The sequence below is a fragment of the Melopsittacus undulatus genome, chromosome 2 (assembly GCF_012275295.1).
Source record: "Melopsittacus undulatus isolate bMelUnd1 chromosome 2, bMelUnd1.mat.Z, whole genome shotgun sequence".
Classification (NCBI taxonomy): domain Eukaryota; kingdom Metazoa; phylum Chordata; class Aves; order Psittaciformes; family Psittaculidae; genus Melopsittacus; species Melopsittacus undulatus.
The window spans coordinates 72,530,509-72,556,100 of record NC_047528.1 but is presented as its reverse complement, the minus strand read 5'-3'; the positions used below and the strand labels follow the sequence as shown (position 1 = coordinate 72,556,100).

General features: G+C 40.6%; 1 protein-coding gene across 1 annotated transcript in view; it reads left to right on the top strand.

Annotated features, from left to right (window-relative positions):
- Positions 1 to 360: 360 nt before the first annotated feature.
- ANOS1 (anosmin 1) overlaps positions 361 to 25,592 on the top strand; it is a 138,981-nt gene continuing 113,749 nt past the window's right edge. Inside the window, exon 1 of the mRNA XM_034074483.1 lies at positions 361 to 652. Within this exon, the coding sequence (XP_033930374.1) occupies positions 461 to 652 (192 nt within the window). The 5' untranslated portion in view covers positions 361 to 460. The remainder of the gene's footprint in view (positions 653 to 25,592) is intronic.

The window sequence follows — 25,592 nt, the reverse complement described above, 5'->3', positions numbered from 1 at the left end:
TACCGCAGTGCCAGTCCGACCCTACGGAGACCGCCCGCGGCACCAGCGTGTGTGTGAGGACAGGCGGAACAGCTTTCGTGCCCGCTGCCCGCCCCGGCGCCCCACAGGTGGTGGTGGGGGTTAACACCCCGTGTGCCAATGGCAACCCCGCCGGGCCGACCTGCCCGCGGCCACAGGTCCCGCCCGCCCCAGCACTGGCGCTGGGCGCAGCCAATGGCGCGGGCGCTGTCAGCCTTGGCCCGCCCGCCGCCGGGCGGGGGAGGGCTGTGGGCCGGGGCGGGCGGGAGAGGGCGGGGGTGAGGAGAGTTGAATGATTGAACTTTCTTGTGTAGTTTCTGCGGCGCGGAGCTGTCTGCCCCCAGCGCAGCCCAGCACCAGCCCGCCGAGCGGGAGCTTACCCGGGTGCCTGCCGCCCCCCGCAGCGCCCGGCCGCTCCGCTGCCCTCCTCTCCCGCGGAGCGATGCTGCGGAGGGCGCCCGGCGCGACCCTCGCCTTGCTTCTCTGGGTAACGGCCGCCTGCGGCAGCCCCGACGGGCCAGGGACAGGCGCCGCCGCCCGCAGACAGGACGAGGCTTTCTCCACCGCCAGATGCACCTCCAGGTGCCTGAGCCTCCAAATTACCCGCATCTCCGCCTTCTTCAAGCATTTCCAGGTAGGGGCATGGCGCCACGCTGGGGTGCATCACCGCCGCCCGGGCCGCCCGGCGGATGGCTGAGGGTCCCGCGGTGTCGGCACCGGCGCAGGGTCAGGACAGAAAGCGCGGTGGGGACCAGGTCGCTGCTTGGCTAAGTTGGGGGCCGTCAGCCGGAGGAGACGGCGGTGGACAGGTGGGCACAGCCCCGCGGCAGCTCCAGGGTCCGCCGGTGCTTGCGGGTGCCGGGCGGGCTCTATGCATGGCTGGGCAGAAGATCGAGGGGTTCCCGGTACGCCGCATCCCGCCACGCGTCTGTCAGTTGTCCGCCAGGCGGACGGGCTGAGTCCCGGGCATCGCTGAGACCCGGCTCCTTACAGGTGCTTGGCACTCCCAGCCGCTGCTTCTGGCACCGCGGGACGGGCCCCGGACACTGCCTCCTGAGATGCCTGGGACGGGTCGGCCGCAAAGCGGGGCTCCCTGGTCGTGGGTGCGGTTTGCTCCCGGGCGGTGCTGAGCGATCCCGCGGGGCTCCGCCTGCCGACGGGCCGGGCAGGTCGCCGCATTGAGCCGCCTGCTGGGGGGTCGTTTCACCAGCCTGGAGGGGAAGTTTGACCTTATTTGTCAAGAGCGGTGATAGGGAAAGGGTAATACTTGGTTCCGACTTCCTGGGAGGTGAGGGTGGGAAAAGCTGTTTATTTTCTGAATCAGAGGGACACCTCTCTGGCTATCGGAAGCGGGAAAATGAGAATGAAGTGGCGGGAGACCTGCCGTGTATAAAATGAAGTTAGGGGGAGAGAGGCCCTAAATCGACCGCGCTGGAAGCGGTGAAGGTGGCGGTGTAACAGCAGCGGATATCTGTCCGTCCTTTCCCGACTTCCAGTTCTACACTCACTTTTCCCGTCTCCCTTCCCCACCTGTTCTACATTGTGCAACTATTAAACGCAGCAGACTCCATCCAAACCGTCTAACCTCTTCTGTACAGTCATCCTCCTCCCTCCCTCCGCACTATGTCCCTTCTTAGGAAGGGCTGGCCAGCCCAGTGGGAACAGGATAACCCCACCTTTCGGCAGCGGGCAGGGGACCAAGTGAAGAACGCGCTTGCTGTGCTTTCCTGTCGGCTGGAAACAGGAACCACTCGGGCAAACGTTTCGGATAAAGCAGTGTTCAGGGCCGGGATGCTGGCACGAAGGGCAAGTGCGAGAGATATTTACAGATAACCCGGTTTGAAAACAAGAAGTCGGTGTGAAAGGAAGTTTAACAGGCTTGTTCCAACGGCAGTAGGAGGGGTTCTGTGCCGCTAACCGGGTTTGGGCTAAGAAGACTCGGGGTGCACCCTGGGGCTGCTGGGGAAGGGGCTACTCTGTCGGCTGGGGCAGGGAGCTGCGGAGTTTTCGCTGTCAACGTGGTCTCCACTGCATGGCTTGAAGGAGGGTACCCATTAAAATAGTTCATTATCTTGGAAATGATTAGTATTTTTTATAGCGTTGTCAAGCGGTTGTAACTTACTTGTTTTACAGTTTCAGTGGTGAAAGTGGCAGTTCAGATCAAGCCAATTCTTGGTGAAAGGCGCTTTTTGTGTTTTCTTGGCAAGATTTCTTTTCCGACGTAAAACTGCTGACAGAATGCACATTGCCAAACAATAGTGATTACATTTTAATTAGCCAGGGTGAAATAAGCTGCAAATTACTCAGTAAGGACTTGATAACAGGCTGTTTTCACTTAATCAGTTGCAAATCTCGGAGTTTTAACCTCAACCTGCTGAAGCACACGGTAATTTATCTAAATTACCAGGGATTAAACTCCTGCTAGACATGGAACGACTGTAATGTTTGGAAGATAAAGTGTTCTCCTTTATAAAAGTTAAACTTCCCATTGTCTTTTAATGAGGGAGAGGCGAGTTTTAGAGTATCACATCCAGTAGAGTACATCCAGTGCTCTCATCAGAGACTGATAATACACAGTCGACTGTAGAACATGTTGGTCTGGCTGTGTTATCCCATGAGGGCTAAAGGATACGATGTTCCTTTCATCCACCCTCTCTTCTCCCTGTTTCTAAACTTCCCCCCTTCCCCTCCCCGTTTTCATTTCAACTGGTAGCAGTTTCTGGAGCTCTTTTCATTTCAGAGGTGCCCACTTATCTTGTAATCTGATTCAACCTTTGAAGCGAACTAAACACTAGCTGGTCCCAACTACAGCACGAAGGAGCTCCAGTGTTTCTTGGTTAGGACAAGAACTGAAAGAAGACTGACCCAATAATTTCCCAGGCCTGCTTGAGATACAGCCTCAGTAGTGGGGGTCATGGAGACAGCAGCTGGGGGCTTCATGGGAGGTGGCCTTCCTGACCTTCAGAGAGACCTAATTTCATGTAGTTCATGGTGCTAAAACTGCACCACTAGTAACCTTTTAGAGGGCATGAGGTAATATGAACAGGAAATTGGGATTAATTCTGTACCTGCTGGCTCTGTAGTTTGAAAGCCAATTGATATTTTTCAAACCTGCAAAAGGCTAACAAGATATTTTAATATCTTTTCCCCCACAGAGAGTTTTCATGCATTTTTTTCTTTAACATTCTTATTTGTAAGATGGCCAAAAGAAGTGTTTATTAAAAAAAACCCAACAAACAACAACAACGACAAAAAATCCCCCCCAAAACCCACTTGCATTTGGGTTGCAATTTCAAGCCTATTTTAAAGGTGCGTTCTCTGTAGGAAATTGTTCTAACCAGTGTATAGGTCACTTTTTCCTTCTTTCCTATGTAGGCTGTTGGTGTGGATGAGAATTAATTACCTGAATCTGAAGTCTGTCATCTTCAGAATGCCTGTTGAAGAAGCTTGCTTTTTGCTATGAAATTCCCATGACCATGGAAGTTTTCCAGTTTTGGGATTGTTGAAGAATCAAGGTAGTGGTTACACCAAACAACATTTGGGATCAATATGAGAGTTATTGTACCACATAGGTCTTATAGCCTGATGAAATATATATGGTTTATTTATCTCTATGAGCTATCTACAGGCTGGGAAGTTTCACACAGAACATGCACAAAATCCTTTAATGAAAAAACAAACAAAAAAGCATAAGGAATGGATCATAGTGTTTTCATATTTTATATAATAACATATTAATTACACTAATTCACAGGAGTGATGTTTAATCTATGAATGAAGGGACTCCTACATATCTCTTCTGTCTTCCTGGAGTAGCAGCATTGCGCTTTATCTTGCGTTGGACATTGCCCAGTGAGAGGAAGCATTTTTATCCTAACATGTAATTTGTCCGGTGCTGCTGGACAGCACTGAATGCTTATAGGGCTGTGACCTGGAAAAGTAAGGTAAAGAAAGAGAACATGAAATCTGGCCTAATGTTTAGGGTACTCACTTTCAGCTGTTTTGGGTGCCGAGACTGAGGTTTTACAAAGGCTGTTGCGTAACATGCATAAGTGAGTAATCTGAGCATTCTCTGGAACCTGTCCATGCTCCTGGGTGACTGCATTAACAAGCAGAGTTCTTCCTGCTGTACTCTGGTTTTGGCAAAATTCTTTGTAAATCACCAAAACAGATGATGGTGGTGATAGTGTTCTTCCAGCAACCAAAAACCAAGCCAAGTGGCCTGCCTACAGTGAAGAAGATGTAGATTTGGACCTGACAGTCCTGTATCACAGTTGGTGTTGTATTCATTTTTCTGTTGTCTAACAGAGCATGACTGTGTGTTAATAAGGTGCCCTTATAAGATGGGAAGGGGATTCCTCTTCTAGTTTGGAATGAAAAGAAGGGCTAAGGTGACTGGCTCAAGAAACATCAAGACTCTGAATCCTGTGTGGAAAAAGGCATGCAGTTTTAGGGACTGAGATTGTAAAGAAGAGTGATGTAATTGAATACATTCTTCCCCTCAACACTTTCCTAAAGCAATTCTCAGTGATTTAGCTTATTTACAGGAGAAAGGAGTTCTAATCTGATGTATCCAAAGATTATTTGTGAATCTAGTTTTATAGTAACCTACAAAAACTCCTCATGATGATGTCACAGTTACTGCACAAGTTTTTGTATTGCTGAAAATGGTATGGATATAAATAGGAACCTCTCAAGTGTCTTCCTGCGTAGTATGTGAAACTTGACTAGGGTAAAGGAGATGTCAATCTTATTTACTGGGTCAAAACCTGAGAGGGTGGTAGAGCATACTGCAGGAATGAAGAATGCATGAAAAAATGGTGCATAAAGAACTTGGGGGTGGTTGCCAGCCAAATTGACAGGCCGTGTTTTGTTGTATGAAGTCACAGGAACAGAGAGAAGTCACAGGAATAGAGAGAGGCCACAGCCACATGCTCACAGAATGTCAGAGTAGTTGAGGCTGGACAGCACCTCTTGGCAACCTGTTCTACTGTTAAACCACCCTCACAGTGAGGAAAATAGAAAGTGTTTCCTTATTTCCCAGTGGAATTTCCTCTGTTTTAGTTATTGCCCATTGCCTCTTCTCCTGTTTCTGGACACCACTGAGAAGAGTCTGGCTCTGTCTTCTTTACTCCTTCTGATCAGGTATTTACAAACATTAATGAGAACCGCTTGAGCCTTTTCTACTCCACCCTAAACAATCCCTGTTCTCTCAGCCTCGTCTCATGAGAGAGATGCTACAATCCCTTTGGGGACATGATCCACTAAGTCCATTTCTCTCTGTGTTAATGGGGAGCCTAGCACTGGACCTCGTGCTCCAGATGTGGAGGAATGACTAGAACAGAGAATAGGAGTAGTTACATTTTAAATATATAATGCCTGCTAAATATTGGCACTTCATTCTAAATTCATTCTCACTGTTTATGTTTGTTTACATTAGTTTATGTATGAGTATTTGTGATTGTCAGTGCCTTAAAAACAAAATGCTAATGCTAAACTAACTCAGACTTTTTTTTTTTCACATTTTTAAGTATTGATACATCTCACTGTAGTTTTAACTTTTTTTTGTTTGTTTTGTTTCAGTAGTAAATGGAATTTTAGCAAATCTGTTTCTTTATTCTTAAGAGGGAAGTCGAGGTGCATTGGGACATACAGTGTGATCCAGAGCTGGGGTTCATGCTTGAGTAGGCTCATGAGAGATTGTTTAAATTTGTTAAGATGTGTATTGTTTAAAAACATACCAGCCAGTGTGTGCATGACCTTGGTCACCTTGGGGTTCTGTATTTTCATACCTAAGCTAACTTACTTGAATAGCTGCATGAGCTGCAGTCAAAACTTTTGATACATTGTAGGCATAGCTCAAGTGGTAAGCCAGTTTCGTGTTATATGAAGTGAAATTACTAAGAGATTTCCCCTTGTAAGTGTGGTTTAGTATAAATCTCACTGTAATGTAGTAGAAATTAGTACTTACGAATTACTACTGAGCTAGATGAAGTAAGGCTAATTCAATTTTTCTTTTTTTTGAATAAGTGAAAATACTGTTTTCAGCTAATATATCTGTATGTTGCATGCTTAGTAGCTGTAAGAGGGAACAATGAGGCTTTAAAACCTTGTTCTATCAGATGATTGATAACTTTATGGTGGTAGGAGGTTGCTTTCACTCTTTTAGGTGGATTGTTTTTGAGGAAAAACAGGCAGTGCTTTTAAATAAATAATAAAAAGTTCCTAGATTTTAGGTCTGCAAGTAAATAGTGTTCAAGTGGTTACCTCTAGATACACAAGACGAGACTTTACTTACAAGTCAGGCAGCTAGTTGTCTGCATGCCAGCACATCTGCCTTCAAATTGCTTGTAACTCCAAAGTGACTGCACCTGCAAAAATCTCCAATAGATTCAAGCTGGGGAAGGTTGTAGGCCAGGCTGTAAGTCTAGGGTGCATGCGCCTCTCTATGCTCCACATTAGATGAGGTGGAGATCATGAAGAAACCATTTATTGTAACTGTCTTGAGTAATTCTGAAACAGTAAATTAGCTTTCATGAAATCTTTGGGAAAGATATGTAATACTTCTGTAGTGAGATGTAGTAAATATGTGGTGTGTTATTCCCAGAATGTTTCAGTTCCTTTGGATAAACTGCCCAGGAACTGAGTTTGCTTAGATCTTTTGGGACACGTTCACAATCTTTTCTACATGTTACTACTTAGGAAGTGTGTACCATCTGCTTGTATTGCCATTTCAGTACTCATCTCCTTTCCAAACATAGTTTTTGCGTTAGATAATTTTGACTTTCATATGTCTTGAAAATCACACTGCTGTGAATTTCTTTCGAAAGACAAATTTAAACATTTGTCATTACTTTGATTTTCCTCTTAAAACTTGCTAAAATTCCCAGTCATTCTTTTGTCTATTGTTCATATGGTGTATGATCTGAATTATTCTGGCATTTGGTGTGCTCTTATTATTGAGATCTGCTGTCGTAACAAGAGCTGCAAAGACCTGGTATATAAAAACTTTGAAGATAAAAGGTTTGTTTTGAATGATGATAGTTGTGTGTAGTGAAAACACTTGCATTATTCAGCATATAGTGGAATTGCGCCACCATCTTTGCAGATGTATTCTGGTATGGTAGGAACCTCCCTGATTTCAGTTGCACAGCTAATATGAGTGAAAGGGTTACAGAGGCTTGTCTTTGTTTTCTAGCAGTTTCAATTACTCACATTTAGGAATGTAACCTTGATCATTGCTTTCCCAAATTAGAATGTTGGCTGTGTCACAGCTGTAAGTTTTAAAAACAAATCAAATGTAGTGTATGAAAAATCCAAGCAAATGGTGAGCAATTGTGTTGAACAGTAAGTAAGAGTTGCCAAGATACTTTTTCTTGCATTTTACTTGTGGATGCTTACAATTTACAAAATTCCTCATGCTATCTTAACAATCATAAAATTGTTAAGTTGGTAAATGTGCCTGATACCAGATACAGTAAGCCCAGTAAGAATGTTACTAATACGTTTGGAGGCAGATGTTTATATATAGAAAAATATTGGCAAAGCATAGTTTTAATGTCACGTGTGTGTCAGGGAGGGAAGGAGATGTTGCTTTTGAAGAGCATAGGAAACTTCTGAAAGGAAAAACCCTTTTTTTAAGTTCTAAAACGTAAATCCTTTTTTCATTCAAACATATATATCCTCTTACTACAGACTGAAAGGTTATATACTAGGTAGTGTTCATATTAAAATAATTATTCATTGTCTGCATATGGGTTGTCTGTTATTAACTAGTCCTCTGAACTGAATTTAAATGTTTGGTTTAGTAATTGTCCTATAAAAAATACCTCAGTACATTTCTGAGACAGCTTGAAACCAGACTGATCTACATGCTGAACATTTGTCATTTTGGAAAGGCAAAGCTTTTTGAGACTGAGTGCTGAATTTGTGTGTGTCTACAAATGGGGATTATAATTCATAAGCTGGTCTGCATCTTCATTGGCTATTCTGTGTGAATTTTTGCTCTCTCTGCTTTTGAGTATGTATCCAAATTTTGTAAACCAAAAAAGGAAGTGCTATTATTTGGCATACATATCTTCAAAGATTGAAAATGTGATTAATGACTGAATATCAGGATTATGATACAGAAGAAAGACACATTCATATTAATATTTAGTAGTCGGCACCTAGCAAATGTAAGTGTTGCACCAAAAAGGTACTTACCTAGGAGTTTACACTAAGGTTCTTAATTTTTTGACCTTTCCCACAGCTGAACCTTACAAGGCCTTATATTTCAAAAACCTTTGAAGTTCATGAAAAGCTGCCTGTTGATTTCAGCTGGATCAGGTCCATGTATTAACACTAGGTCCATGCAGCCTTTGTCAACAAAGAGTGCTGTGAACTTGGTATTCCAACTCTAGTTGTATCCCTTTTTGAGTCTTTTAATGTCCAAGAGATCACAGGGCACAAAATTGGAGAGCTGGGGGTGTTGAAAGGTAAATGGACACTTTAAACTGGAATGTAGAGTACTGTTCCTTTCATCTCTGATTATAAAGAGTCACACAATCATATCCATCCTGTGAAGAGAGTATCAGATATTTTGATATTTGGGGAACAATTCCAGCCCAAAGTTTTAATCAAATTTCCATTGACTTTTGCAAACCATGTTTTCACCAAAGTGTCTGTAGACTTTCAAAAAGTTATGACATCAAAGTTATGTAAAAATGTAATACAGGAAAATACATGTGTCTTTCACAAGGCTTATTATACCTTTATGGGTGCTGCACGTTTTTCTCCCCTCAGTCTGTGTGTTATGTTATGTTCCTTTAAAACAGAAGTGATTTGACTCAAGCTTGCAAAGGGCGTGACTCTCCTGGTAAACTGCTGAGATTCCTGAGAAAGGCATGGCTTGCAGGAGAGTCAAAAGAACAGACAGTCTCAGAAGGGAAAAAGCTTGAGCTGGGGGTCCTCCAGCAGGGACACAATACTGGGAAGAGAAATTGTCTAGGAATAGAGGGGACTGGGGATTTTACTGTTACACAATAAATTGAAACTAAGGCTGTAAAGAGAGAACAGACACAGTAGGTGTAGGAAATGTTGTTTGTAAGCATTTTTACTCTTGGAGTTTTACTTGATTTAAAAAGGTTAATTTTTCTTTCTTGTAGGCTAGTAAAAATGTAGTTTGAAAATCCTTTTGTCTTCATTGGGAAGTCCAGTTACAGGTAAAGCCTCCAAGGAAATTCACCACAAAGTTCTAGCTAATTTGTGGTCCATGCATACCAAGGCAAACAAATAAACATGAATTTGTTCTAGACCAGGGGTGCTCAAGTATGCAGCCTGTCCAGGTAATGCTGCTGATCTATGGCTGGCTTCTCAGCTTGTTTTCATTCATTTCTTTATTAAAAGTAACTTGGGAGTCTGAAGGCAATTTAGGGGCTGAATGTGTCCTAGTGGTGGCAACTTGCTCCTTATTTTTGTCGTTCCAGAAGACTTTAACCACACCAATGGATTGTGAGAAAAGAGGGGCAAAATAATGGGCTACTTTGGGTTTCTGAACAATTCCTGCTCTCCAAATGTTACAAATTTACTTTCTGGGGAGTTTTCAACAAGAAATATGTTCTAGTGATGGCAGCCTGCTCTTTTGAGTCAATACTGTGATTTACTTACATGTATTCTGAACTAAATAGTAATCCCAGTTCTTCAGGAAAAGCTTTGAATCTTCTTATGCATGCGTTCTTTGCATTTTCAGAAGTGCTGGATTTTCTGTATTGCATGTATATAGTAAAGTTTGGTCGTGTGATGAGGGAAGACTTGCACATATTTTATTCTCATAAAGTAGAGAAAGTGAAGTGGCTTCTCCTGGCAGTATGTTGTGCACTTGTCTAGGATGTTCTCTTTCAAGTCAGAAGTTTTATTAACTACTGCCACTATAATTCTTAAGTGGTCACAACTCAAACTGCAAACCTAGCTATGGTAGTGAAGACTTTGGTTTTTATTGCCTTTGTGGGTTGCAGTCCAGCTGCCATAGATATTTGTCCTGGGTTCAGCAGTAGCAGTCATTTTTCTCAGTCTTAGTAACTGGTGCAGTGCTGTGTTTTTTACTTTCAACTTGGTAGCAATGCTGATAACACCAATGTTTTTAGTTGCTGCTCAGTAATGTTTAGTCTAACCAAGGATTTTCTGAGTCTCATGCTCTGCCAGGGAGGAGGGAAGCTGTGAGGAAGCAGAGACAGGATACCTAACCCAAACTAGCCAAAGAGGTATTCCATACCGCAGCACATCATGCCCAGGATGTAAATGGAAGGGCTAGATCACTGCTCGGGTCAGACTGGGTATGGGTTGGTGGGTGATGAGTGATTGTATTCTCTTCCCTTGTTATTTCCCTTAACGTTCTTGTTATTGGCGGTAGCAGCAGTGGTTTGTGTTATACCTTAGTTACTGGGCTGTTCTTATCTCAGCCTGTGGAAGTTACATTCTTTCAATTCTCCTCCCCATCCCTCTGGGAGTGGGGGGAGGGGCGAGGAGTGAGCCAGTGGCTGCGTGTAAACCATGACATTACGTTTTTCTTTTTTATGGATTACTCTTTAGAGGAGTTGTCTGTGTACTAAATTAAAAAAAAAAAAAAGGAACAAAAAGATCACAAGTAATCAAAGTTCACATACTTGGTCATGGTTTCTCATCTCCTGATTTTGGCTGCAGATCTGGGGCTATACATCATTTGTAGTTAATTGATAATGCTTCATAACTGTTAATGATTTCTTTATACTACTGGAGCATTCCAGTCAGGCCTCAGGGCATTTTTGGACCTAGACAATATAAATTAATTTCTTAATCTCATTTGGTGGAAGACTTTGTGTTTTGTTGGAGTTTAGTACACGTGTGAACAGATACATAAGGCAACAAACAGTAGAAGGCTGAGGAATTGAATACTGATAATAGTATTAGTAAATAATAATAATGTGTCCTAATACAGTGACTGCCTGTTTTTTTGTTTTGGGTTTTTTTTGTTTTTGTTTTCGTTTTTGTTTTGTGTTCTGTTCTAAAATGTTTCTATATAGGAAGTAATTCAAGATACTTTCTTTGAAAGCAGTGATATCGCATTACTGTGTAACTACAGCTACACAATAATGAATTGCATCATTGCATACCACCACTTTTCCTACTCACAAAGAGCATATAATGTATTGACGATTGATTCTCATCTAGCAATTCTGGGAAGGCAACTGGAGCTAGGAGAGCTTGAGGCTTTCTTCTGTTTTGAGATTTCTTTCCATGCAACTATGAATGGAGAGATCATGAATTAGCCAAGTGTTCATAAGTCTGGATCTGCAGTAGGTGGAAGGAGTATTTGGGGTTAGACAAACTGACACAAAGAGGTAAAAATAATTCCATTAATGAGGTAAATGCCACTCTTCATATAGTACTTAGTAGCAGGTAGGACACATGTTTGTCAGAATAAATAAGGAAAGATGATGTAGATTTTTGCAACTAGCAGTTTATTGTTGGTTTTTCCTTTGAGTTAAGGAATTGAATAAATAATGTGAAAGACAGTAGTCTTTTGGCAAATTTCATGCATTTTCTGTTCAATGGATCTTTATTGACCAGGCAGTGAAGGAAATTTGACGCTGCACGTGTAGCACATTAGCTCATCTTATAAAAGATTTACTTTAATCGTAGAACTGCACACATACACATTTGAGCACTGGACAGTACCAAAGCTCTAATTATGGTTTCAATAAATGTGCAACAGCAAATAATAATTATTTCAAGCCTCCTTCCTGTGTCCAAACCCTTTAATTTCTTAAGCAGGAAGAAAGAGCAGTAATGTGGACTAACCCTGAAAGTTAAATGCAACCTTAGCCGTTTTCCAAATTGTAGAAAGGAATGAAGGTTTGCTAAAGAATATACTGCCTGTCTTTTTTTTCTGGGATAGAATGCATGACTGACAGATAGTTTTAAAGACTAAAAAGCTTTACACATTAATCTAGTATAATCTTCTGTTGTTTTCTTTAGCTGGAAATCTTTCAGACTTCTGATACCTATCAGTTCTTCCATTTATATGATTGATAGTTTAATACAGGAGTTTTCTGGAGCTTTCATTGCTGGCCTGGTTCTTATCCCTACAGTTGATCATAATGTATCCAGTGGTTTTAATGGAAATAAGCTTAGGCCACCAGTGCAAATGTACTGGAAATGTCTGTTCAGAATTTGTAGATAAACCCAAGAAAATTCTGAGTATGCTGTTTAAAGAAAATTAACTTGAACTTGTTAAATACCATCTTCCTGCATCTTTACATTATCCTTTACAAATCAAAGTGGTAATAAATGATACTATGCCATTGGACAAAGTAAAACTGAATTGTGAGTAATTTGTCAGATGTAAAGCACCTTGACTTCAAATTAAGGTTTAGAGGAGGTTCTTGCCGATGGTAAGGGAAGGTAGAAGCAACTTTTATGTAACCAGAGTCGAGTACCACTAAAGACAATGAATAAATAATTGTGTAAAAAAAATTAGGTATTGTCCAGTTACTAATTGTTAGTGTATGTGTATGTGTCCAGGCGCCCTTAGGGATTCGAATGCATCCCTTGAAGTTTCCTCAATAGGCATGGCTTATCCTCTTAATAGTAGGAGCAGATGTCAGTTTTTCATGCCCCTGAGATGCTTACCCATACCTAGTAGATCCATCTGGTATAGATCGAGCCTCAGTCAAGTTGTTCTCATCCATGACCTTCCCACTGAGAAACCAAATCAAGCATTGCTCCTCAGTCCAATAAAAAAAACTTGAATATTACCAACATATTTGTAGTACCACAAACCACTTCACTGCTTTTCTTAATTGCTTTACACAGGTGACAAGGCTGGTAAAATGGAAGGAATCATTATAATTGGGATAGAATTCCTGGAGCGTTCCACCAATATCTGAGACTTTCCAAAGATAAAACAACTAAAATACTGTCAGTTCTGCAAAAATAGGTGATTTAAAAAAGAGAAACAAAATGATAATATAAAAAGCCTGATAATAATACAAGATGTTGACAACTGTTATTAGCCTCATTTGACCACATTTTAAGAGCTTAAGGATATATATTGAAATATTTTTCTTTTGTAGGTGTTAATATAGATTAAATATATAAAAGAAAATACTAAGCTTCAGAGTCAGTGTGATCCTTGCAGTGGAATCCCATGATTCTATGAAAAATTCCATATGCAATTGTTTACTTTAACTGGAGGCTTTAAAATAGGTTTGTATGGGGGCTTAGGCTGATCTTTGACATCTTTCATGTTACAAGCCTTTCAATAACTTCAATGCAAATTAACCTGTCTTAATGTTTAACTCCTTCATCTAATGCCAGAAAGGTCTGAAACATGGTGGATCTGTCAGGAAATGATTGCTCTGCATAACAGCTATATCTTTGGTAACCAAAGGTGTAAATGACAAATGCTTTAGTCCTGCCTTGTGGAGAGATTTATTTTCTTTTTATGTCTTCATTAGCTAGTTATCAGACTGTATTCTAGAAAGCCAGCACATGAAAAGCTTTTATGCTTGTGGACAGTTTTATGACAATATGATGAGGTAACATAAATCTTTCACTGAAGATTATTACTGTAGAAAGATCCAGTTAATATCACTGTAGCTCAGACTTTATAATAGTTGAGAAAGATAGATATTTTTTATCTTTCTCAAATAATAGAATTTCATGCTGATTTCTTCTTCCTCTCATCTGTCCTTTCGCATTCTTAGGGTGCAGGATGGTCTAGAAGACTGAACTGTAGCAATTGTCCTGTGTAATGTTTCTTACTTATGACATACAGTTCTTAACAAACTGGGAAAAGCTCCTAAGAAAACTGGAAGAAATTGATTGTTATCTGTTGTAACCTGTATTAAAAGTGTCTTCCTCTCAGGAATATACTATTGGTGTTGCAGGGCCAAGGGGTCCCAGCTAGGAATGGGTTAGCAGGCATGTTAAATTTCAAGTGGAAAGGGAAAAACTCATCCACCTTTCTATGTTGCTCCTTCATTTGATGCCTGTTTTTCATTCACTGTCAACACAATGTCATTACAAACTTTGTTCTGGGAGCTGTTGCTGTTCCATAAAATAGCATAAGAATAAAATGTGGTCTACAGGCTTTACAGGTCTAGGAGCTGGGGAAAGAGAGCAACATTGATCTAGTCAGAAGTGAGTCATGACTTCCTTTTTGTTACATGATACAAATATGAGGAGGACATTAATTAGGTGCATGATGTGCCATATCTGACCAGCATGCAACTGGCATCCACTAGTCTTTACTATTGGCTCAGTGTGGCAGTCCTGTGTATTTGCTTTCTGCAGAAGTGAGAGTTGGGTTGGGAAGGTACAGGCCAAGGGCCAAACCCATGGGACCAGTGGAGGAGAAGAGTGTTAACTTGCATGGTGTGATTTGTTGTTGGGTTGTGCTTTAGAGATGAGACAATGATATTGTGGGCTAATTAAACTGTATCCATTACGTCTTGCCTGTAGTGTCTATAATGAAAACAGATGTATGGTAAGACTAGCAATTAAAATAAGTCTGGGAAATAAGGCTTCTTGAAATGCCGCTTTAACTGTTGTAGTGGAAACCTTTTTCATGTGGCTGATGTGTTTTTCTGAATTAATGATTATTGAGTGCATGTATTAGTGCTTGACAATATTGTGTTAGTCCTTTGTTCAGATTGAAGACAAGCTGTTCTGTTTATGACACCAAGGGTCATTTGAATTTGGACAGTTCTTCAATTCCTGAATGACCACAGAACCTTTTTGCAAAAATTTTCTAGGAAATACCAGGTCTGGTGAGGTGCACTTCTTGGTGAGCTAGATCTTCTATGGAAAAAGAAAAAAAGAATCCCCAAAGACTGTTCTAAACAACCGTCAAAGCTCCAAGGACTGTGCTGATTTTGACACTTCTTACTTTTGAGAGCTTTGCTATGCACTTCAATAGTTCTTCTAAAATAGATTTTTCATATAGAAGTCTTTAAATATGAATGGTTTTGTGGAACTATAAATCATAGAATCATAGAATAGTTAGGATTGAAAAGGACCTTAAGATCATCTAGTTCCAACCCCCCTGCCATGGGCAGGGGCACCTCACACTAAACCATGCCACCTAAGGCTTTGTCGAACCTGGCCTTGAACACCGCCAGGGATGAAGCATTCACAGCTTCCCTGGGCAACCCATTCTAGTGCCTCACCACCCTAACAGCAAATGTATAATTGTATAGATTGTATAAATGTATAATTGTATAAATGTATAATTATAGTAAAATTTTAGACTGCATATTTCATCTGTAGGATTGTATTTGTGCTGTTTTTTACTGTTGAGATGACAGTTTTCTATGTGTTTTTACAATACTTGTGATACTGAAGCAAAGTATTTATATTGGCAGTGATGGTTATTGAGCTTGTTGCCTTGCAGAGATTAAAGAGAAGAGAGAAATTTTATGGTACTATATCAGGACAATTGGAATAAGATAGGGGATATTTGTCACAGATATTTTCTGTTGAGAAAAGTGCTGCATGGTATTAATTTATTTGTTTTTCTTTTAAAGGGAAATAAATATATAATCATCAGCTTGTGGTGGATATGGCTGCTTCTACTGCTTGAAATATTTAGTATCTTGTAAACTAGTAACACATGCCAAGGAGAAAGGAAATACATTCCTGAAATTTATCAAGTGAATTTCGTGCAATTATATTAGAAGTGATTAGTATGTTGAGTACAAAAGTGTGAGCATAAAATTAGATGGTGTCTGATACTGAGTCATAATAACATGGATACTTAAGAGCTGTTAAGATTTAAGGGCAGGTATGTAAACATACTCTTGTCAAAGATAAAGGTGTAGTATATAATGATGTCCCTTCCATACATACTGGAACAAAGTAGGAGAAAGCACAGTAAAACATCACATGGCCCATATGTGGTACAGTGCATTCAGCAGTTTTATAATAAGAAATTACTCCATGACAATTCCACCTGCATGGAGTAGCCTGTGTTCATACAGTTTATATTTAGACTATTTGTAATGGGAAGTTTAGCTGATCTCTAAATGTGGTGATTAGTTTTTTAAGGACATGAGACACTGGAACCCTAAACATTTTGCAGCTCTGGAAGGGAATGATGTTCTGGATGGCCCTGAAACAGTGTGGCTTCTGAGGAAAATCTTGTCTAGTAGGAAGCACTGAAATACTTTTCTTACATGTTTGTGGAAGATTAGAAGTGTTGTAGGTGCATCTACACATTAGTATTTTAATGTGGATCGGAGTTTGTTTTTGGAGTGAGTCTTCTGACCATCATTATCACCTTTTGTTCCACATCATGGACCATTCCGAGAGTTCATTCATTGAATTTCGTCTGAGTGAACATAACTGGAAGTGACAATCCTGGGGGACCTAACATCCATTAGTGACCATGTTAGAACTAGTTCATGGTAAAGGTGAAGTTGGCATATGTGCAGTGCAGACATCAAATCCATCAACACCAGTTGTTTTAGTCAACAGATGTATTCCTGTGGTACACACAACTTCCTAGTCTGGAGATACCCTGGGGTGTTTGTAGTTCATTCTGGAATGATCAGCTGTTAGGCAGTGTAGGCGAACACAGCCTGTGGTAAGTTGGAAGTCACTCAGCTAACCGATAATGTTATAATTATACAGAATAATAATATGAATTATAATTCAGTTATAAAGTCAAGTCAGCATTAAAAGCAGCATGCACATGTTTCTGAAACCTAGATTATAACTGTCATTTTTTTAAAATATGTTAAAGTAGGTCATGTACATTTACATTTACATTGTATTTTGTATAGGTAAACATCATGTTTTTAGAATAGGGATTGTTCTTTTTGGTGTTAATTTCCCAATGGGCTACATTTATGTCACATCTTTGAGCCAGCTAATACTTTTATTGTCTCATTCTTTCATATAGCAAATCTGCTTTATGACTTGACAAAAAAGGCATGTTAGCATTTTGGAAGGGTGGAGGTTTTGAAATAGAGCCTACAAACAAATAGTTGACAAGCTATCTTTTGCTTCCCACATTAATGCTATTAGATTAGTTTCTGTTCACTTCAGCAGGATTATTTAACCTCAATAAATGTGTGCAGAATTTGGCCCAAAGTATATGCCTTAGTGTTGAGATTCCATATTTAGTATCTTCAAGTTAGTGTCAGTGTATTTAATTTCTTCTACTGCTTAGTGAAGTTTATTTCATCTGGATTCTTTTACAGATTAATATAAACATCCGCTAATTAGAATGAGACCTCCTGTGAGATCAGTCTTAGAAGTGGTAAGAGTGAAGTCTGTGAAACCACAAGAAGGCAGTCATAACTCGCAAGTGTGGTGGAGACAAAAGGATTCCTGTGGCTCATCTGTTTTTACAGCTTGTGTTTATCTACTAGTTTTTCTATGCACTTGAGAAGACACTGTTATAAACAAAAAAGCGTTCCATATTTGAGACAGAAATTTAATCCGAGCTATACGTAGTCTGTATCTTCAAAACTACAGACCTCTTGCTTTTTCATTGGTAATGATTTTTGATGACAACTAGAGAATAAATACTGTTATGTCTCATGGTTTAAGTGGTGGTTGCTGGTTTTATTTAATGCCTTTTGTAGTTATTCTGATCTTACATTTTTTCTATTTTCATTTTGGTGCATGTAAAGTTGTTGATTTAAATATTTCAGTGTAAACTATAATGAAAAGGTCTGTATAGAAATGAAGGTTGAAGATACTATTACATGAATTGTTTAGGTAATATCAATGAAAGTTTTAGGTCAGTAGACTTCTAACCATTTGTCTACAGGAGGATCCACCATATCGTTGTAATAGGAGTTAGTACATTACAAGTGGTGGCAGCATTAGTGTAAATACAGAAGAAAACCTGACTAAGACTTAAAAAATATTTGATATCTATATTTTCTGGTGTTAAATCTAGATGTTTAAAATTAGACTGCTGTGTCAGTCAAGCTGCTACTCATGATAATTTAAATACAAGCTGCATTTATGTCACCAGAATGAATTATCAGGCTGATTGGTTTTATAACTGTTTCTTATATTCAGTCAGCTCTTTAACTGGATTAACCAGTAACCAACATTTACTTTTCTATAGTTTAAACATCTGTGGGATAGAAATGGCTTCTGTTGTGGCTAGTTGCAGTAACAGAACAACTTCATGTGTATGTTCCAAATGTGTTCTTGCTTTTGGCTTCCTGTTCAGACTGTGCATTAAGCTTAATGCTGTATTTCTACATAAGTTTTTATAAAACCCACTCATCATAAAGTTACTAAAGTGTCTGATGGTAATACATTTAAGCAACATGATGAATACCAGCTAAGTACTGCTTGTTTACAAATATGTAAAGGGTGGGTGTCAGGATGATGGAGCTAGGTTTTTTTCAGTGATATCCAGTGGTAGGACAAGGGTCAATGGGTGTAAACTGGAGCATAGGAGGTTCCACATTAACATCAGGAAGAACTTCTTTACTGTAAGAGTGACAGAGCACTGGAACAGGTTTCCCAGGGGGGTTGTGGAGTCTCCTACATTGGAGGTATTCAAGGCCTGCCTGGACAAGTTCCTGTGTGATGTACTCTAGGTTACCCTGCTCTTGCAGGGGGGTTGGACTAGATGATCTTTTGAGGTCCCTTCCAACCCTTGAGATTCTGTGATTCTGTTTTTTTTTTTTTGTGTTAGAATCCTGTGCAGTGCTTTTATTTTTTTCCCTGTTGGTAGGTTTTATATGTTGTGTTGTTTTGCCTAGCTTGGATAATCTTTATTTGGTTTTGTTGTTGAAATTTTGCTCTGTGTTTTTGTTAACTAGAGCAAAGCCTAAGGGTATTTCATATAAATCAGAAATAATATGTTGTTATAGACCCCAAAGCACAGTCTCCTACCATCAGGCTCAGTGAGGGCTGGCTGCTCCCAGGGGATGGGGAGCTGGGGGCTGAGGGTTACCCCATTGCAGGCTATGGCCTCTGCAAGGGGAGTAGCCCCAAAGGGCCTGTGCAGGATGGGCAGAACTGGACACTGGTAACAGGGTCAACACTAGCCCCGGGCTTGGCAAATGATGAGCTAGGATCAGCCAGGAGCAACTGTGGGATGAGGTGGGTTCATGGTGAACTGACTGAAGAACTGGCTAAAGGGCAGGGCTCAGAGGGCTGTAGTGAGTGGGGCTGCATCTGGCTGGTTCCTGGTTTACAATGATGTTCCTCAGGACTCTATTCTAGAGCCAGTTCTGTTCAATATATTTATGAATTATCTGGATGCAGGAGTTGAATGCACCATTAGCAAGTTTGAAGATGGTACCAAGCTGGGGTGTGCTGTTGATTCTCTTGAGGGACAGGAGGCCTTGCAGAGGGGTCTGGATAGATTGGAGCAGTGGGCTATGATTAATGGGATAAAATTTAACAAGTTGACATGCTGGATTCTGCATCTGGGATGGTATAAAGACAGGCACAAATATGAGCTGGGAGAGGAGTGGCTGGAGAGCAGCCCTGTAGAAACAGATCTGGAAGTGCTGGTAGGCAGCAGGTTCAATGGGAGTCAGGTGTGTGTGTCCTGGAAGCCAAGACAGAAAATTGTGCCCTGGGCTGCATCAACCATAGCACAGCCAGCCGCTCAAAAGAGGTGATTATCCTCCTGCATTCCACATTGGTGTGGCCTTGGATACTGTGTGCAGTTCTGGGCCCCACTGTTTAAGATTGTGGAGGTCCTTGAATGCGTCCACAGAAGGGACTGCTGTAAAGGTTGGAAGGAATGTCCTGTGAGGGGTGGTTGAGGACTTTGGACTTGTCCTTTGGGCTGAGGACTTGGCTGGAGAGGAGAGGTGCCTGAGGGGTTACCTCATTGCTCTCTACAGTTCCTGAGGAGGAGAAGTGGAGAGGGAGGTGCTAAACACTTCTCCCTGGGATCCAGTGGTAGGACATTCGGGAATGATTCAAAGGTGCTTCAGGGCAGGTTTATGTTGGACATGAGGAAGCATTTCGTTACCAAGATGGTGGTACAGGAACAGTGGTACAAGCTTCCTAGAGAGGTAAACGATGCCTCAAGCCTGTCAGTGTTTAAGAGGCATTTGGACAATGCCCTTAATAACATGCTTTAACTTTTGCCCTCAATTGGTTAGGCTGTTGGACTAGATGATCATTGTAGATCCTTTCCCACTGAAATAGTCTAGTCTATTCTGTTCTGTCCTACTTCAAAATGAGACAGGGCTGGAGGTGCGGCCTCAGCTCACATCACACCCTTGGCTTGAGGGTCATCAGTCAGTGACAGAGGGACACACTGGAGCAGAGGCCCCTGTGTCCATGCCAGTGACTGGAGTCAGTAAATGTCTGGGTACCAGAGGGCCTGTGTTCTGTGGCCAGGAGGACTGGTGTGAGTGAAAGCAAGTGCCAGCCCCTGGCATGGGACTGTGGATCATGGGGGTCTGTGCATCTGTGGTGGCAGTGTCTGGACTGAATGTGGGTGAGTGTGTGCGCACTAGTGAAGAGCCAGCCAGGCCAGCTCATGGGTGGGTGAGGTGATCTGGGAGCTAGATATGAGTATGTGCCTCCAGGGGTGAGAGGACAGTAAGGCTGTCTGCTTCCTAGTAGTAATTAGGGTTGTCATATGGTTTATCATAGCTTACAGGTGGTGAAAGTGTAGGTAACCAAGGTTTGATAATTTTCTATTGTGAAATATCCCAATCAAATGTTTACAATAGAAACTGCTACTATGCATGTGTTTCTAAGTATCAGAACCGATCTTGCTCAATAACACTCAATTTATGAATTGTTGCTACTTTATTCAATTTCACTCCTTCTTAGAACCATTACAAGGCAACAGAAATCCCCCAGCAAGGAATTAATTATTTTCTTAAGACATAATCTACAATGAAATAAAAAACTTTATATAAGGAACAAAATGTACACATTTAAGCTGTTTTCTATATTCTTCCTGTCTTTCCTGAATGGAAGCCAAGCAACCAGAATAATTTTGGGTTTCTGTTGTATTTTACGGGTAGTTTGATGTCATAGTGATCCTCTTCTATCTATGGCTTCTCCAGTCAGTGGTCTTCAAACTTGCCCTACATTGCACAAGCACATAGATGTGAAGATGCTAAAAATAGGTTTGTATAAATTGTCCTTGAAGGAGCAGGCTTGTTCCCAGAGGTGGGCTTCATCATTGGGCTTTAAGACCTTGCTTGTTTGCAGTCTATAACTTCATGTATCTCCTGCTAATTTCTACAGAGTGATTTGGTTTTTCTGGACAGGTTTCAGTCTTCACTCTAGCCTGTTGCTAAGAGAAATTTCAAAGTGCATAACATAAGAGTTTACCTTTGCTCTAGTTTGGTGAAAGATTTCTGGGACAAGTGTTCAAGTTGTACAAAAGGATATCCTATCTAATTTTTTTCTGCCATATTTTCAAAGAAAACTGAGTTCTGGTTATTTATGTGCAAAAGGATAACTAAACAGAGCCAAGGAGAAGTCAGACTGTGGTTCTTTAGTCCATACCTCTATTAAAAGTTAATGGTCAAGAGAAAGGCTTTGAGAAATAAAATTTTCTTTAGTGTGTTCTATCTGCTTGATATCTTTGCCTGCTAAATGTATAGGCTTTTCTGAAATTCATTCTTATGTGCATACTTAAGTATTTGGCAACTGGAAAGCCTTGCTTGAGCATGTTGATCCCATTCTGCACCTTAATTCCGCACTTTAGAGTTGGGCCTGGGGACACACATTACTGCCATAGGTAGGTCCCTATATCAGTTTGTGTCTTAGTGAGCATGCAGTCAGGAAATGTGTGTCGGGCACAGTACAAACTGCGTTTTAGTACTATGTATAATTTCAGGCTGTTGAGATTTTTGAAAGGTTAAGGAAAGGATTAGGAACCTGTCTCTTTAAATTCATCACAGAATCACAGAATCCCGAGGGTTGGAAGGGACCTCAAAAGATCATCTACCCTGCAAGAGCAGGGTAACCACGAATACATCACACAGGAACTTGTCCAGGTGGGCTTTGAATATCTCCAATGTAGGAGACTCCACATCCCCCCTGGGCAACCTGTTCCAGTGCTCTGTCACTCTTACATCTTTGCACTCTTACATCTTTGCACTCTTACATCATTGCAGCAGCTATTGATTTGTCTACTCTAATGATCTGTTTCATGTGATAGGCACTGTTTTTTGAGGGGCTTATTTCTAGTCTTTTTTTTGTCTTTTTTTAAAGAATCAGTGAAGTTTTTGGGAGAGGCCACTTTCGAGAGATAGCAGGTTCACTCAAATGTGAATTGAAGATTGGGCAGGGGAGAAAAACTTCGAAGACTGATAATGACTTGCTTGTGAAGGGTGGTTTTTTTTTTTTTGTTTCTGTTTTTTTTTTCCTCCCTAGGGCACACTCTAGATAGATGAAGATTGATTCTTCGTTGCCTCTCTGTATGCATTTTTTTTTCCTACAAGAGATGTTGCAAACTTTTCTTTAAGGCATAAGAGGGCAGAGCACACAGATGTTTCTATCTTAATAGTTTAGGCCCAAGGACATTTGTGGTTTACCAGAGGAAAGCGAGTGTGTACGTACACTTGCTGAAATAAAGCCTAGTAAGACTAGGCTTTTCTGAACTCTTGCCTTATACATGCCAAACAGTGCTGTTTTTTGAAGGTCTCATTCTGCTTATCTGCGGTTTGCTTTCTGGGAGGCTGAAAGTATCTGGGGCTCAGGTGGTGGCCTGAGTTCCTGTTGTCTTCATCTACTATGTGATGTTGGAGAATCTTTCAGCGTCATCTGCCTGACATCTTTCATATGACATGTCAGTGCAAGTGAGATACAGTATTTGGAGTTGAGCACAGTTTCTTCTCCTCTTCAGTGTACAGATTAAGATACTTTGAGGTTGCCCTGAAGGTACACTGGTAAAAGGTTTACAAATGGGCAGAAATAATGGCATGTAACTCTTTGTTGTGGCCATTTCTACTCAGCAGAGTCTCAAGGCATCACTGAAGACCACGTCAAAACTCTGACTGGTATAAGTCAGGTCAGGGTTGGACTTGAATAAAAATAGATGTGAGGGAACTGAGGATGTTATATGAGAGCATGTAAAATGCTACAAATAAAATACAAATTTCTGATGATCTGAAATTGGGAGTTTCAAACAGGTAAACTAGATTAAAAAAAAAAATAAACAAACCCACAGCTGAACACTTTTGTAACTTAAATTAACCATTTCCTAAGATGCAGAATGGAGGAGAGCATTCATTTAGTGTTCCTGCTTTGTTGTTCAAAGGCAGCCTGTAGAATTTGCTCTTTCACCTTGTACAATGAAGGATCACTTACATCATTAGTCTGTATAAAGTTAGTTTCTAAACAATACTTTTAAATGTTTTTTTAAACTTACTTTTTAATTCAAGTGGCAGTAGTTTTCAGTACAAAAATGAAAACAGTTGTAGACATTGAAATTATGAGGTAGAGGAGCCACACATGGATATTTATGGCATTATTGTCTCAAGTAACAGATGTAATTCAAAAGCAGGAGTTCTTTTTCTATTTCAGTGGAAAGAAGCAGCATAACTGAAACAAAGTGGCGAGCTGCTACTAATCTGTTATTGCAATCAGCTACCTCTGTCACATTTTATATGAAGAAGAAAGGGGGGATAAATTGAAAGTAGCACATAAAATATTGTTTTAACGTTACTGCTGGCTAGATCTGTAAATGGAAATAATAAATCCTTATACATCATTGAGTGTAATACTAAAGTATTCCCACTAGCATATGTTATTTACGGCTGTTCTAAACTTTTATTTCTTCTATTTATATATCTTTCTTTTTCAAGAGGTTGGACCTGACGTGGTGCTCATGGTTAGCTCTTATGTTAGCAAACCTCAGTTTTAGCTAGATTTTACAGTAACAGTGGATATAATGGTTTTATAAAATCAAATAATGATTGCATGGTAATCTGCTGGGAGTGTAAGACAAAATAAATTTTCATAACAGATTGAAATTAAATTGCATGAACTATTTTTTTTTAAATTGCTTCTTAATAATCTTGTAAGTGGAAGGGAGTTGATGTGTCTTTACATTTATCATCCCCAGAGCTCCTTAGGGAATGCAGTAACAAAAACGTTTAGTATTAAAGCTCATATGAAAAAAATGGCATATATAAAAGTATCTGAAGTTCAGATTGAAAGTTTAGGTGAAAGCCTAAGTATTATTTGCATTAGTTTTGGACTTAAGGTACAAGAGTAGCATTCAAATTCAGTGCTTTTGTGTGAGTTCTTGAGTTTCCCCCAAGTGTCTGATTCAAATTTGTGTTAATGACTTCGCTTTGCATTGTATTGGATTCAGAAAATGTGTAATGCTCAGAATAAAGAAGGTAGTGAGGTATCTTGTGTTGTTGAAACACACAAGTTTGTAGACCAGTTACTTTAAAATGAATTCAGTTTACCAAACTGAAACTTGGGAGGTTATCTCTGAACATGGAAAAAACACTTTTTTAACTGAGGGTGACTGAGCACTGATACAGTTTTCCGTGAGACATTGTGGAATTTCCATCCTTGAAGATATTCAAAAGTTTTCTGGACATGGTCCTGGGCAACTGGTTCTAGGTGACCCTGCTTGAGCAGGGGGTTGGACCAGATGGCCTCCAGAGGCCCCTTCCAACCTCAACATTCTGTGGGTGGATGACTTGAAAAATCTTAATTGTCACAGAATCACAGAATCGTTCTGTTCCCTGCTCTGCCACTTCCCTGGGAATGGACTTCTTTCATGAGATCATGTTGCTCAAAGTCCTTGTACAACCTGACTTTCAACACTTCAGTGGTGGGGCATCTACCACTTCTCTGGGCAGACAGTTCCAGTGTCTCTCACCACCCTTACTATGAACAATTTCTTCCTTACGTTCAATATCTATCTACCCTCTTTAAGCTTAAAATTATTGCTGCTTGTTCTGTCACTACAGGCCTTGGAAAAATGTCTCTCCCTATCTGTCTTATAAGCCCCCTTTATATACTGAAAGGTTGAAGTAAGGTTTCCCCAGCAGCCTTTTCTTCTGCAGGCTGAAAAACCCCAGCTCTCAGCCTTTCTTCAGAGTTCTCTAGCTATCTAACAGTTTTTGTGGCCTCCCTCTGGACCCACTCCAACAGGTCCATGATTTTTTTGTAATGAGGACCCCAGAGCAGGATATAGGAGACATGAGAGCAGAGTAGAAGGGGCGAATCACTTCCTTTGACCTGCTAGCTGCATCTTGGGAGCTTTTGTGAAGGTGTGACTACACACTTGTATGAAGACATGCACAAACATGGTCTCTTCAGATGTTTGCTAAGAGAGACCTAGCTTCAAAGGATAGATTTCATAATTGTGGTAGGAAGTCACTGTATTAAAGCTTATGAGCTTTGCTAACATCAGAACATAATACTGCTGTTTTGAGAAAATGATCTGGTTGGCTTGGTTACAGTGCATGCTAATGTATCTATTTCTGCTTCTGACTTGTAATAGTTGCACATCCAAAGAATAATTTTTGCATTTTCTGTTGATTTTTATACATAAAAGTTAAGGATTGTTGTGCTTTAATCCCAGCCTGTGACTAAGCCCCAGCTGGTGGAATGGGGGAGGGAATCAA